The 15,777-nt window shown below is 39.4% G+C and overlaps 1 protein-coding gene across 1 annotated transcript in view; it reads left to right on the forward strand.

Annotated features, from left to right (window-relative positions):
- Positions 1–15,777, forward strand: part of Cd28 (CD28 molecule) — a 30,425-nt gene extending 14,648 nt beyond the window's left edge. The window contains exons 2-4 of the mRNA XM_031367691.1: positions 3,903–4,259; positions 6,607–6,722; positions 12,078–15,777. Coding sequence (XP_031223551.1) covers positions 3,903–4,259; positions 6,607–6,722; positions 12,078–12,206 — 602 coding nt within the window. The 3' untranslated portion in view covers positions 12,207–15,777. The remainder of the gene's footprint in view (positions 1–3,902; positions 4,260–6,606; positions 6,723–12,077) is intronic.

Below are 15,777 nucleotides of genomic sequence, written 5' to 3' on the forward strand. Positions count from 1 at the left end.
TTTCATCCCATAAAGAAACCTATTTTATTTAGTATGTCTCCAGAGATACTAAAGATTCTGAGGTCCTGTCAGGTACCTTCTCCTGGGGAATAAATTAAGGTGGGACCAAAATCTAGAAATTATTTCAACATTTAAAAAGAGGTTTTATCAGCTTGAATCCTAAGCCACATACAAACAAGAAATTGCCTCGACTACAGCATCTCTCTCTAAGCATCAGCTAATCTAAAAATTACCATCGACACAGAAGGGAGAAACGTGAACATCAACAGGTAAATTACCCATCTCCTTTTTATAGTTTGCAATCTTTTCCCAAGAAAAGCTGGCACAGTCACCAAATGAAGTATCCCCCCTTGGTTGTGTCTCCAGCAGAAGGGCCGCTAACGGACAGGGGCCATGGAGGGAGTTCTTGTTGAGAACGTGCTTGGTTTGTAACGCTGAGGCCAGATGGGCTCAGGAGAAATCAGACACTCTCAGCCACACTGAGGCTTGAACTCAGAGGGCCCATGATGGGAAGAAGAGAAGCTGCCTTCGAGTTATTATATTACTCCTTGTGAAGGAAAACCATTTCAGAGAATGACTGCAGTCTCTTCCCTGAAAGTCTCCATCCTGTGTCATGACCCCTGATGCTGAAAACATGTCTTCTTTATACCCGGATGTCCAAACTTAGTTTTTGGATCTGTCTATTCTGGTGATGAAGTAGAAATGAGTAAAAAAGAAAAATAGCTACTTGTTTCTTACTCTGTTTGGCTGAGGAAGTCATTTTAAAGGCTTCCTTTTCTCGTTAACCACACCTAAATCAAGTTGGATAAGCATTAGCCTGTAAACATTTCTCACTTCATCCACCTACTTCGAAGCCAGTTTAGTCTTTCTCACCTCTGATACGGAAGACAGATGAATCTTGTCCACTCTCCACGCCTTCATTCTTTTTTGTTTGTTTTTTTTGTTTGTTTTTCTTTTCTTTTTTCTTTTTTTTCTTTTTTTTCTTCTTCTTTTTTTTTTCTTTTTGGTTTTTCGAGACAGGGTTTCTCTGTGTAGCCCTGGCTGTCCTGGAACTCACTCTGTAGACAAGGCTGGCCTCGAACTCAGAAATCCGCCTGCCTCTGCCTCCCAAGTGCTGGGATTAAAGGTGTGCGCCACCACTGCCCAGCCATGCCTTCATTCTTGTATCTTCCAAAGTACTGCTTCCACTTTGGTTAGAGTGATCTACATAAATGAAAAGCTGTGCGCATCTGCTTTTTGGCTTAAGTGCGTTCACTAGGTCTCTATCACTGGCAGGAGATCTTGGAAAACATTGGTCAATCCATGTAGGCATCATCCTTTATCTCACAGACCAACAGTCTTCGTGTCTAGGACATCAACTGATCCTACAACCTGCAGACTGTTGTCTACTGCATCAGAACTAGCTATTTATCTGTTTTTCTTCCTTCCTAGACTGGGAACTGCCCAAGGGATTCATGTTTAGGAAATGAGTTTTATCTCTCCTGTGTGAGTCTTGGGAAGATGGCATCTGCTGAATCAGACAGGAGTTACTAAAATGAATGTTGGGGTTCGAATGCTGGAGCTTGTCCTGTCCCTCTAGCTCCTCCCTCTCTACCCCTACACAGATGTTCACAGGAGCATTGTTCATAACAGGCAAAAAAGGTTGAGTGTAAAAACAACATGAACTGTAGCTGCACAACAGAACAGTCATAAACTAAAGTTCTGATACTTTTATCGCAACACACATGAAAAAACTTGAAAATTGCTATGTAGAAGAGGACAGATAGATACAAAACTACACACATACTGTGATTCCAAGCACATGAAATGTCCCAGATGGGCACATAGAGACAAGAAGTAGAGACGAGGTTGCCAGGGTCTGGAGGGAGGGAATGATGGGAGATAGTGGCTAATGAGCATGACCTTTCCTTTTCGTGTAGTGAAAATATTTTACAAATAGATAGTGGTGATTCATTCATAACTTCCATTGCATTAAAGAAAAAATCCCTTAATCATACTTTCAAAAAGAAATTTATGATATATGAATTACATTTCAGTAAAGTTATTCCAACCCAAATATCAACTCTAACCACATCTTCAACTTATACCAAATATATCAGAATTTCTGGGAGTAAGAGGATGTGGATATGTGTTTTCTTTTTAAGTTCTATATGTATAGAAATATTGATAATTATAATAGATGACAAAAGCTATTAGAGATTTAATTCTGTGTATTTGCCTTTGATCTAAAGCAAAGAAAGGAAGGAAGGAAGAGAGGGGGAAAGAAAGAAAGAAAGAGAATTCAAACCAACAAACCAAAACCAAAAAGAAAAACAAAACACCTGTGTACATGGATGTAATCCCAAGTTAAATGATAAATTTCATTTTCAACAACTTCTGAGTCTAACTGGCTCTTGGGTGTGAGTATAAATAACCTTTTAAAAATTAGAAGTGGCATGCTGAATAGCTTGCTCCACAGTTGTGAAGGATAGCCTCACAGCAAGAACTGTAAATCAGTAGTTAGCAGCATGCTCCTAATCAAAAATTGATTTTGATTTTATTTATTTTTTAAAATTTGTTCACAGACAGCAATTTGTTTACTTCTGAAAAATTGAGATCATGCTTGCATCCTATATGTCTTTGATCTGTGAAGTTGCCTAAGCGGTCAGCCATTTAGGTGGTGTGGTCTTTGGTTTCAGTTCTGATTTTGTTCACCATTTGCTCAACGACTATAGATGAACCATTCATGTTTCTAGACCTCATTCAGTCATTTTTTTTCTCTTTAAACAAATGTACAGGAATGGTGTCCTACACTTTTAATCCCAGCATTCAGGAGGCAATAGCAGGTGAATTAGTGAGTTCTAGGCCAGCCTAGTCTATGTAGTGAGTTCCAAGACAGCCAGTGAATCCCTGTTTTTGTTTCTGTTTTGTTTTGTTTGTTTAGAAAAAAAAACATAGAGCCAAAGACATGGTAGGCTCCTGTTACTAAGCCTGATCCATGGGTGGAGGGAGAGAGCCAGCTCCTGCAACTTGACCTCTGACCTCTGCTTGCATGCTGTGGTACACACACACACACACACACACACACACACACACACACACACACACACACTTAAAATATAATACTTTCTTTTTAAAAAGGGATGTATTTCTGTATTTCTGTATTCTGGAACTGGGGATGCCCTGGAAAGAGGAAGAGTGTCATCTCTCCTCCCCTAAAGGAACCTAGTGTAGTTTCATTTTCTTTGTCTTTAAGGAGAGAAACTGAATTAGATGGTATCTAGAGCTTTGATTGTTGCATAAAGATGGAACTCTTCTTGATTTGAGAGAATAAGCATACAAGTTTCTTGGGAAGCTCTCATCTGAGTTTGCTCTGGAAGAGGAATTTAAGCTCTTGGAGCTACAGATGCGGTGCCTCTTTCCTTACCCTTTTATCCCGCTCTTGGTTTGGTCAATAAGCAAAGCCAGAATGTTTTGAAACTTTGAAATACTTTTAGAAAAATCTGCTGCAGAGTTGAAAAAAAGAAAATCATTTGGACATCTGTGTCAGGCTTTCAAGCTCCCTCCAAGCTAATTCAGGAAGTCAACCCAAGATCTGATTAACATCATAGGAATCTCAACTGGACTGAAAAATTTCTAGTGCCTAGCTGGGGTATTCAATGATCACAGAGGCTCACACTTTGCCGTCCAGATAGAAGCACGCTCCCGTCTTCCCATTCAGAAAAGGATGCCAATACCATTGAAATATAAACTTGAAAACTTTCAGTGTAGTCATCATTCCAAGAAGAACTATTAATACTTCTTTCTCTGCCAAAGGACTAACTTTGTCAGAGCTCTGTTCAGCTGGCTAAGTAATTCACTTTGATTTCAGGGCAATGGAATTATTATTCTTATGCTCCTAACTAAGTGTTTTTCCCCCTCAGAAAACAAGATTTTGGTGAAGCAGTCCCCGCTGCTTGTGGTAGATAGCAACGAAGTCAGCCTCAGCTGCAGGTATTCCTACAACCTTCTCGCAAAGGAGTTCCGGGCATCCCTTTACAAGGGCGTGAACAGTGACGTGGAAGTCTGTGTTGGGAATGGGAATTTTTCCTATCAGCCCCAGTTTCGCCCAAATGTGGGGTTCAACTGTGATGGGGATTTCGACAACGAAACAGTGACGTTCCGTCTCTGGAATCTGCATGTTAATCACACAGATATCTACTTCTGCAAAATTGAGGTCATGTATCCTCCGCCTTACTTAGACAATGAGAAGAGCAACGGAACTATTATTCACATAAAAGGTAACACGTCGCTGTACTTCCGTAATCTAAAGGACGGCTGTGCAATGCTGAAAGCAGGGTTGGGATGAGTGAAGCTGGGGCTCTCGCTCGTGACCTGAGAATCAGACCTGTTTCCTTTTACTCCAGCAATGATTGCAGCTTATTGGGGATGCCTTCGCCTTTCCTCACTGATGTTATAATGGAAGGATGAAGGAAGACATTAGTCTATGGGAATGAGATTATTCTGGATTCAAGTACATCATACCCAGAATAAGTTTGCCATTAAAATTTGACTATATATATATATATATATATATATATATATATATACACACACACACACATATATAACCTTTTAATATATAATATATATTACCTATAATATATATATATATATATATATATGTATATATATTACCTTTTTGGTTAAGATCAAGTATAAAATTGAGCATCAAGTCCTCTACAATGAAACATAGTCTGATGAATCAGGACTCGGGAAGAATGGGTTGGATACCAAATTAGTTCTCTTTTTTTTGTGATCCATGTCCTTCCACTACTAAGTTTCTTTCCATTTTGCAAAACATAAAAAGGATGCTGGATTAGAAATTTAGGGGACATGCAATTTGTGATCTTGGGTAAGTTATCCAACTTTTTAACAGTCCCAAACTCAATATAATTAATCAGTACTCATGAATCAACAGCAATATGTACATTATGTTTACATTGAGATTATGTTCTGTGTAAACATTGGGAAGAAAAATAATAGGGTTCTCAAACTCAAATATAGCTATTGGCATTAACATAAAATACCGAGGGAGGTCAGATAGATTTTTGTGTATATGAGAATGATAGATAAGAAAATATATGCTCTGTTTCATATTTAATTTTAGCACAATTACAATAAATGCACTTTCTCTTATACCATAACAAAGGTGTACTTGAGAAAACTTAAATACCAAACAAGAAAAGAATTTATTATATATTAATATGACAGAGTAGCTTTTATGTTCTGGAAAAAATCAGAGGCAATTAATACACAAATTAAGATTTTTTTCTTTTCTTTTCTTTTTTTTTGTTTTTTGAGACAGGGTTTTGCTGTGTAGCCCTGGCTGTTCTGGAGCTCACTCTGTAGACCAGACTGGCCTCAAACTCAGAAATCTGCCTGCCTCTGCCTCTCAAGTGCTGGGATTGAAGGTGTGTGCTACCACTGCCCAGCTCACAGATTAAGATTTCTAATATCAATAATTCTCAGCCAAAATATTTTGATTGGATTAAGTCAAAGGATAAGAAAAGATATACTAGTTTGGAAGCCAAGAGTAAAACATTTCTCCATATAAGTGGTACATTACTTTAGGCTAGTATATGTATATATATATGTATGCATACACACACACATATATATATTTATAAGAATGTATTTATATATACATTTAAGAGAACTGGAAAAGATGTCAGGGATTCTGTCCTTGGCAGTGTTCAACCCTGTTTGTATTTGTATATCATAAACCTAAGTAGGTAAATTGAAAAATGCCTGTGCTCAACTTTGAGCTTCTGACTTAAGCCATATGGCTTGGGAAGGGGAAGGGAAGCTAGGTAATGTTTTCACACTTTGTCAGATAATTCTAATGTGTAGCCAGCATTAAAATTTCATGGACTAGAGAGTTGTTGATATTCTTTTTGTGTATTTTATTACAACCTTATTATAAAGAACTTGGAAATGAAAAATTCATGTATCCAAATTAATCAGACCCAAAGTCTATACATCTCAACAAACTATGACGTATTCTGCCTAGTTATAATTTTCCATGAGTTTCAATAGAACTGCATGAGGTCTTTTCCCATCTCCTATCTGAATCCAAGTCTATAACTTGACTCATTCAGTATCAGATAATCTATTGGAGTTGAAGCCAGATATTTATCTTTTTAAAATTTTCCAGGCTAGTTTTCTGGCTGCCATATTAAGCTGATGATTTTTTTTTAGGGTTTGAAAACATTTGTATCATTTTACTTATTTCAAAGAGGTTAGGGTATAGATAAATTAGCTTCTGACAGAAGGGGGAAGGGCTAGGTAGGGGTCAGGTTAAAGTCACTGAAAGTCACCATTAGCATTCTACGATGCTAACAAGGTCCAGTGACTGCCACCAGTGTAGCATCATAAAGCAGTGTTTGTAACCTTAGTCTTGTAGACTGACAAAGTATGATCAGTGGTGGGGTTGAGCCAGTCCCAAGGAGCAAGACTCCACCATCTCTAAGTTGGTGGTATTTTTTGCATGTTTTAGTGCTTTCCAATTCTTCTCTGATGTGCAGGGCAGAAATACACTCAGCTGCTATTTCACCGTCCTTTAATCCACTCTGTTATGTTTTTCAGAGAAGCATCTTTGCCATGCTCAGGCATCTTCTAAGCTGTTTTGGGCACTGGTCGTGGCTGCTGGAGTCCTGTTTTGTTATGGCTTGCTAGTGACCGTGGCTCTCTGTATTACCTGGGTAAGAGGAGCAACATTGCTTTTATGGAACCTCTCTGCATCTGCACTCTGACTGTATTAAGAACCTGGCCTGTATCTTTTCTACTGTGATGGTAAAGCAAGTGATGGTTTTCAGTCTGTCCAACCTTCACGCAGTAACGATCTGATGTGAGTTCTGTTTTCCTGAAGGCGCCAAGTGGCCAGGCAGAATTAGAGCTAAATGGGGAAGATTACAGTGGGGAATGATAGAGAATTAACTTTCTTATTCTTAATGCTCTAACATAATAACTGCATATAAAGTAGCTTAAATGCATACATAAAGTATAAACTCTAAGCCTCATCAGGACTAGGCAACGAAGCCAATGCTTTGGCTCAGGGTCAGAAATCAGGAGAAAGTAGGTTGCTGAAATTGTGCATTCAAACCAGAAGAAGGAGGTCTGTTTATGTCAGTCCCATTTTCTTCTCTTCCAAAGCAATTGCACTGTGCGAGGTCATCTTGGATGCTGTCATTATGAAACCATAAGGGGAGACTGTTCAGAGCTCTCCCCACTGAATAGAGATGATTAGTCTCTGCAGGTGTTTCTGCAATAAGTTTAATATATACATTTTCACCTTTCTCAATGTTGAGTTTTGATCCAAACTTGAACACTTCCTTTTTGTTTGTTTGTTTGTTTTTGTTTTTCAAGACAGGGTTTCTCTGTGTAGCCCTGGCTGTTCTGGAACTCACTCTGTTAGACCAGGCTGGCCTTGAACTCAGAAATCCGCCTGCCTTTGCCTCCCAAGTGCTAGGATTAAAGGCGTGCGCTACCACTGCCTGGCTTGAACACTCTGTTTGATTTTTCTGAGACAATGTCTCACCATGTGGACCAGATTGGCTAGGAACTTACTATGCAATCCAAACTGACCTTGACTCGTGTAAATCCTCCTGTTCTACCCTCTTGAGGGCTAAAATTATAGGTGTGGACTGCTATGTCTGACTTTTGAACATATTTTAAAATTTTTAAATTTTATTTATTTTACTTTTTTTCTTGAGTTACGTTTTATTACTGTACTTACACTTTTAAGTATTTTACTTGATTACTTTGACATAATCAACTAAATAGAATAGATTTGGATATAGGTATTAGTGTTGGCCAGGTTTATTAAAAGATGCCCTTCAGTTATTGTAACTTTATTTCCTAAATGGTATAATCCTAGAAATATATACTGTTCACTTACATTTGCAAATGAAATGCAAGAGGGGCATATACATTAGGTAAAGGGATCTAGCACATCACAGGCTCATCAATTAAATAGTGAAAATACACCAAATGCTATTATTTCTACTCAAACTGCTTATTTTACTCTTTAATACTTTCAAATTTTACAAATCAGTGTCTCAGACTAGCTAAAGACAATTGAAAGGAGCAAAGTCCTTTTAAAATTACACTGCCTTGCCTCTGTCTTGTGCTTACCAACCCAGCTTCTGGAATATTTGTCATTTAGAGCAGTGACACCCCTATCCTATTCCATAACCATTCCCATTATTTCAACTGTGTTTTCTTATCTGGTCATGACATAGATTCAACAGGATAATCAATGGCACCAAGCTACTAAAAGCAAATACTTCTGAATCCAACCTTGTGTTTTATACTGCTTTTTCATTCCCTAAATAAGTTGCTTTTGAAGTTAGTAGCCAAATGCTGTAACCCATTATACACATATATCAGAGGTAGATCACATATATCTGGACAGATCTTAAATTTTAATTTATGTGGGTAAGTGTTTTTCCTGCATGTATGTCTGTGCACCATTTATGTGTCTGGTACCCATTGGAAGCCAGAAGAGGGCATCAGATTTTCTGAAACTAGAGTTACAGATATTTGTGAGCTACCATGTGGGTGCTGGGAATTGAACCTGGTTCCCTGGAAGAGAGGCCGTTGCTGTTAACCACTAAGCTCTCTTTGCTATGCTTTTTTGAACACATATTGATGAACACATTCATTATTAAGAAGGTACCACCTTAGCAAGGATTCTTTTCTTAAAAACTTCCTTGTGTATGAGGAACAGAATGCCTTATATGTTAATTCCGCATGCCTCTTATTTTTTTCCAGAAGTTGGGTGAATATACAGGTAATTTCTTCAATGAGAAATGTATGATGTGCAAGAAGAAAAGACCCATTTTCTTGCTACTCTCCACCCATCTACTATGAACTACATTTAGGACTTAGTGAATGCTTATTGTGTTGCTAAATAGGTAACCACCATACAAACCAAATATGGACCTAACTAAGCCTGTTTGAGATATGATACCCATTTGAAGGCATAATCCATATATTTAAAGAGACAACGCATCGTCAGGGATTTCTGGAACTCATGCCATGTGATGCGATCTTATTTACTGTAGCATTGGTGAGGGGATAGGACAGCTCTAGCTCTAAGTCATGAAGTTGTATCTTCTCAACGTAGATTTAAATTGTTTATTTTCTTATCCAAAGTTGCCTCTCTTATTATTCCCCACACATTCCTGTAGTTCACAGGCCATGGGGCAGGTGGACATTTGTCAGGCTGCCTTTTGACTAATCTATGACTTTTACACAGTGGGAAACACAGTGTTAGCTTCTTCATGGGAATTGTTTCACCTTGAGAATTCCAAAAGTTGTCCAATCTGGGTATGGTGACAGAGGCTTTAGTATAGAAGCTATTGCCCAAGTTCTGGCTCTGATATTAGTTGAGAGCTTTCATCCTTCTGGACTCTGGAGTCTGCTCTCTTGCTATCTTCTGGCTCTCCCAGGGTTTTAATGATTTTAGAATCCTTACGTTTGGCTTGGTTTTTCTAATCCTCAACTACTGACTTTCTTCCTTTCCAAGTCTCTAGCTAAGACTTTGAATTTCCTAATCTAAAGACCAGGTGCACTAGCCCTCTGGGTACCCTTCCAAGCAGGAACTCCGTTGTCACATATTGACCTCGGTCAATCATCGTGGGAAGTACTTTGGGAAACTGCTTTGGCTTCCAGTGATCCCACAGGCACCGCTTTAAAACTTATGGTAAAATATCTATCAAGGAAGTCAGCTTCTAAGATGAGGCCCGGATGTGCCGAGTGATCAAAATCACCCCCAAAGCAGCTTCTCACTTTCAATGAGTTAAAACAATTCACCTCTCAAGCCATGCACCAGAGATGTTTTGTGCTTTTCTTTGGCAGCCTCATAATTTCTGGTAAGATTCGTCTTCTCTGCTTTGGGAAAACTGTTTTTTGACTTATCTCACATGCTCACTGTGACTTTACAGCCTTGGTGCTGTACATCTGTGGCTCTGGGGAGTCAAACCAGGTTCTCTACCAAGAATGCCACTTATTTGGACCTCAAACCCAGGTCTTTGTACTCTCTGACCAAATGGGGGTATAAAAATAATTTGCATCTCACAGAACAGTGTAGCACCTTTACCATGGGCTCATCTTTTTCTGCTGTTTGGTCAAGAAGCATCTTGGTGAGCTAGGTGCTTAGGGATGCCTAGGGCTCAACCACTTTCTTGGATCCTATTTTTGGCGGGTCAGCAGTGTGCCCTTGGTGAAAGTTAACAGGTTTCTAGAGTCTCCTGAGAAACCATGCTGTGCTACTGTACATAGTTCCAGGCCATGTGGGTTTCTGTCTCTGTGCTTGACCTAGTGCTGGCATTTGAGTAAAGAAAAGGCTTTTCTTGGTCAGGTTGCAGCAGACTATGGCCTGGCATTCTTTAATCTTTGTTCACTCAGCAGAGATGTCACACCGCTTCCCTTTTCTAGCTTAGAGGAGGGTTGTTTTGGTTTGTTTGTCTTTGTTTTGTTGTTAACGTGCTTTTTTGCCAGTATGTACCCACAATGTGTAGATAATGTGTATTTAGGTAGCATCTGTCTTTAAATCTACTACATTCTTGACCATTTTAGTGCATTGCTTATGTATGCCCTGTGTGTTGCTGCTGTGTCTAGGAAACAAGGCAGAGGTAGAAGGAAGGACAAAGGGTAGAGTGGCCTTGAAGTCATGCATCTTTAACAGGCATTGGTTGGTGAGGGACACAGATATGCCGACCCAGGAGGTGGGTGTTCTATGCGTACACATTGGGAGTGTACATGAGCACCAAAGGTTCTGGACTGGATTCCCAGCTATTTCCATCCCGTTGGTTAAGGGTCAGCTAAACCCACTGTCTGATAATAGTGTTGTTGTAAGCATGGGAGCTGATTGTAACAGATTTTCTTTGTCTTTGTGTGTAACTTGGAGAGCCTCAGAGTCACAGCACTCTTACTGAGGCCTTTCTTTAAGTTATGGTTTCACTGGAGTATCCACAGGCAAGGGTTAGCATTTGGGGGTTGGCAAAGGAGGCCCTAAAGATTAACATCAGTACTGAAAATGCTTGCCTGGGTAGCATCCCCAGCCATTTTTTGCTTACTTTGAGGCTTCTGGCATGTGGGTGTGGAGAGGAGGCCAAACCTGTCCTCATCCCTCATTATGTATTAAGAGACACCTTATCCCATCAGGCTTTGCTGCTTAGAAGTAGGCATTGTGCTTTCATAACAGAGAATCCCAACTCTACAATCCACATGACTTTCTGCTTTTGACAATTATTCAAACTTCACCATCACATTGATCTGGCAATGATGCCCCTGGACCACAGTCAAAAAAACGTGGTCAAGATGCAAAGTGGGTTTAACTCTAGTTCCAGGTTCCAGTATCATTCCTCTTTCTCTGCTCCTGGTAGAATTTCTTCCAGAGGTTTCTCAGCCTGGGAAAACGGTGGGTGACATTATTGTTTTTGCAGAAATATATGCATATAGGAAATAGGGATATAGGTGTTTGAACTATAAACCCTCATTCATTTGGATTCTGATACCCTAAATTACACTTGATCTTAGCCAAAAGGCTGAAAAACAATTGCTAACCTAAATTAATAATTATTATTTCAGATCCTGAAAGACCTGAAAGGTTTCTTTGTTGGTGTTTTTTGTTTGTTTGTTTGTTTGTTTGTTTGTTATTGTTTAATTACAGAAAAATAGCTTACTTAATGAATGATTAAAGTGGGAATGTTTAATCTATCCAAAGTCGAAGGGATTTCCAATGTGTTTAAATGTCACTAGTGAGTATGTTCTCAAATACGCTCTTGGTCTTCCGATTAGATGACAAAATTGGAAGTAATGGATGCATTTCTATAAAACAGTCTCCTTTAGATTTTTTAGTAGAGCTGATGTTAGTCAGGCTTTGACTAGTCATTATCTTAGTCCAAGACACATAAAAGTACTGCTCCTCAGGGTCATTTGACAGCTGATGACCTGAATAACTATCCCTAAAGTCTTAGAACCCCTCCAATAATTCCTCCTCTAAGGCCTTCCATATTGACCTTTTTCTTTCTCTCTCCCCCCACCCCCAGACAAATAGTAGGAGGAACAGGCTCCTTCAAAGTGACTACATGAACATGACGCCCCGGAGGCTTGGGCCCACGCGCAAGCATTACCAGCCTTATGCCCCTGCGAGAGACTTTGCAGCGTACCGCCCCTGACAGGGACCCCTATCCAGAAGCCCGCCGGCTGGTACCCGTCTACCTGCTCACCATCACTGCTCTGGATAGGAAAGGACAGCCTCATCTTCAGCCGGCCACTTTGGACCTTTACTGGGCCACCAATGCCAACTATTTTAGAGTGTCTAGATCTAACATCACGATCGTCTTGAGACTCTGGAATGAATGAAAGAAACTTCTATGGCAGGATAAAGTCTGTGTGGCTTGACCCAAACTCAAGCTTAATATATTTATTGACTTGATTGGGCAAGTTAGAGTAGAGAAATCAAAAAGTAAGAGAATTCTTTCAGCCTTGGAAAGCCAATTTGCAGGCTTCTGGATGAGCCCCGCCCCTTTTTCACTTAACGGCACATTTCAGTCATGTGACGTGTGATGGCCAAAGATGTTTAAGACAGAGAAGAAAGAATAGAAAACTCTTTTCTTTGGCTAAGTTGGTGTTTGGGGTGGGGGTAGGTTAGAGTATAGTACTTAACTATTTGAAAAATAATTAAAACACTTTTTTTTTTCACTCATGAAATGAGCCACTTAGCTCCTAAATAGTGTTTTCCTGTTAGTTTAGAAAGATGTTGACATATTTTTGATGATTTCTGACCATTTTAAATCACATTGACCCACGGAGTGGCCTCAAAGTACCCCCAGGGCTTGTTTCCTCATTCCCTATGATGGGAATTCAGTATTATTAATATTCACAACCCGATTTCAGAACTAAATAGCCCTCCCACACCAAGAAGAATGTGAGAAGAAGTAAGGTCACTTTATGTAAAACACACCCACACACCCACATATGTATACATACATGCAAACATATACATACATACATACATACATATGCATACACACACATACAATGCTATGAAGAATTATCTGTTTAGTAGCCTGTTATAGTCAAACCAATTAAGTTTCAACTTTCCATAGTTGGGCCACTTGTTGTCCTTTATGGATATCTGAAATTGTGTCTGTATAGTGCTAGTCATGATACTGTGAACAAAAAGGATGGTGTTAGTATTTGTTAGGGAGGCAAGGATGCGTTCCAGGGAGCTTCCTCTGAGGAAGGGAATGAGGTCATTCTTGCTCTGTACAAAAGAGTTGGGCACCATAGGGAGCCCCGGTATGAGTTCCTTTAGACTCTAATGTTTAGAGGGATTTTATATGTTCTAGGACTCAGGACTTCAGAACTTTGTGGGCTCAGCTGCTTCATACCATGGGGATTCGTTGACATGAACAATTATTTTGGAGTGTGTCTTTAGGGACGACATCAAAGTTCTCAAGAACCTACAAGACACGATACTGGAATGAAGGTGGACTTTTTTTTTTTTTACTTCCAGTTTGGGTCAACTGGAATGTCTCTGGGGACCTTGAAGAATGACTGTACAGCTGTCTTCACCATTTGTATAGTGCTTTGAATTATTCAGAGGTTTTAAAGGCAGGAAGACCTGGTTAAAAAAAAATCTCATTACTAGTTAAATGGCCTTGGGCAAGTCACTGTTCATTCAAGACTATGATTCCTCAACTGTAAAATGGACATAATGAAACTTGCTGTGATCCTCCGGCCTCTGCCTCCCAAGAGTTGGGATTACACGAGTGCACAATCATGACCAGCTGTAACATAAATTTAACTCATGAGAATCTCTCAGCTTCAATGATTTTCCAGCTAATTGGAATAGTTTTTCTTATAATCAAACACGAGGCATTTTCCTCTCCCCACCCCCACTGTTTTTGTGTATAAAGAGGTCCTTAAACTTTAAATATATATGGGGTAGGAAGAGATAGGAATCTTTTAATTCTAGACAGAAGATATTGTGTTCTGGTAGATTTTTTTTTTTAAATTGGCTTCTATTCTGTGCCTTTAATTAAACCAGAGAAGGCCAAGATCAGCCCTACTTCTGTGATAAAAGACTGCTGGCCCTGGCACTTGTGACTGCAGCCAGCATCTTGACATGTAAAATTCTTGAGTCTAAGTTAAAAAAAAATGTATTTGAAAATGACAGAGCTGGAGAATTTACAGAAAGGGCAATAACAAATAACAAACCCCCTTTTAAATGGAAAGATTTGGTCTTTGGCAATCGACGACGTTGTTTTCTAACTGGAAAAGGAGGTTTACTGGAGATGAATCACACCTGAGAGTTTTCATACCTCCTCTGAACACAACTCAAGCATAGGTGTCAGAAGCCTTTCGCTATCAGTATGAACCAACACATGGTTTAAAAACACTGGTTCAGAGTAAAGCTTTTGCTGTCTTAGATGTAGTGTGTATGAAGAAAACTATGTCACTTGCTGCTATTATTGTAAGAGTCTTAGAATTAAAGGTGTGCCTGTAAGTTTTAATTGTGAGCTCACCTACTTGGGACTGAGCATACCAATTTTAAAGAGACCCGGTATACCTTATAGCTACATCCAATGATAAAATTACCACACTAGTATGTGCCTGTGTTTAAACTCGTGCTTTAATGTTTTCCTTAGCACAGGTGTGCACCCTCTTCACAGTGAATCAGGAGAGATTTTGCTATTTGGAAAAGTATATGACATACATTTTTACACCTTTGGGTCCCTCTCTCTGTGTGTCTCTCTGTGTCTGTCTCTTTCTCCTGTGCATGTAGCTCCCCCTCCCCCATTTCTCTGACTCTGTCTCTTCCTCTCTCTCCCTCTCTCTGTGTCTCTGTGTATCTCTCTGTCTGTCTCTGTCTCTGCAGATTTTCAAACGTTGTTTTTCTTTGGGAGAAATACAAGCTGTGGTGGGTTTGCGAGACATCAGTAGCAGTTTATCAGTAGGCCAATGTTTTATCTCTTGAAGATTTCAGTCTGGGTTTACCCAGTGTGCTCTCTGTGATCTGACTGCTGGGGGACAGATAGAACTTGATTGAGCCTTCAGTCATTTAGATCTTCAATTATTTAGTCAACTAAGCGAGCCACTAATTTGCATGGCTATTTTAATAGGCATACTGATGGTCAAATGGATGTCTGATCTCCCATCCTAGTTTTCTGTACTGCCATATGGGAACTATACGTGACTTGTATACTCACTTGAATATGTTAAATTCAACTACGTGAGAAAACCAGAAACCACAGTGTTCATGTGCATATAGCCACCATCAACCCAAGTAAAATGCTGGAGTGTGGGTCCTTTCAGGACTTGTGAATGAGTTTATGCTATCTACAAAGCCAGTTGAAGCTTAAATCTCTCTTACACTGTTATGTTTATGAAAATATCAAAAGCTTGTTCTTGTACCAGCGACTTAACACATATCATTCATACTATTTTCTCTGTCTACAATGTTATAGATATAGATATCTGTTTGGTTTGCTCTTACATCCTTGACATATTTGCCCAAATGGCACCTTCGTTATCACCTCTACAACCTGTCGCCATGCTTGGCTTTATTTTCTCTATAACTCTATTACTAGATGCTTTTCTTATTTATTGGTTTATTGTCTGTTTTTATCCTAATCTACACTGGATCTCCAAAGGGAAAGAGCTCCACGGGCTCTGATTTTATTGCTGTATCTCTAAGGCCTAGAACAATGCTTAGCACGCAATAAATATTTATTCACTGAA

Source organism: Mastomys coucha, unplaced genomic scaffold (genome assembly GCF_008632895.1).
Source record: "Mastomys coucha isolate ucsf_1 unplaced genomic scaffold, UCSF_Mcou_1 pScaffold14, whole genome shotgun sequence".
Taxonomy (NCBI): domain Eukaryota; kingdom Metazoa; phylum Chordata; class Mammalia; order Rodentia; family Muridae; genus Mastomys; species Mastomys coucha.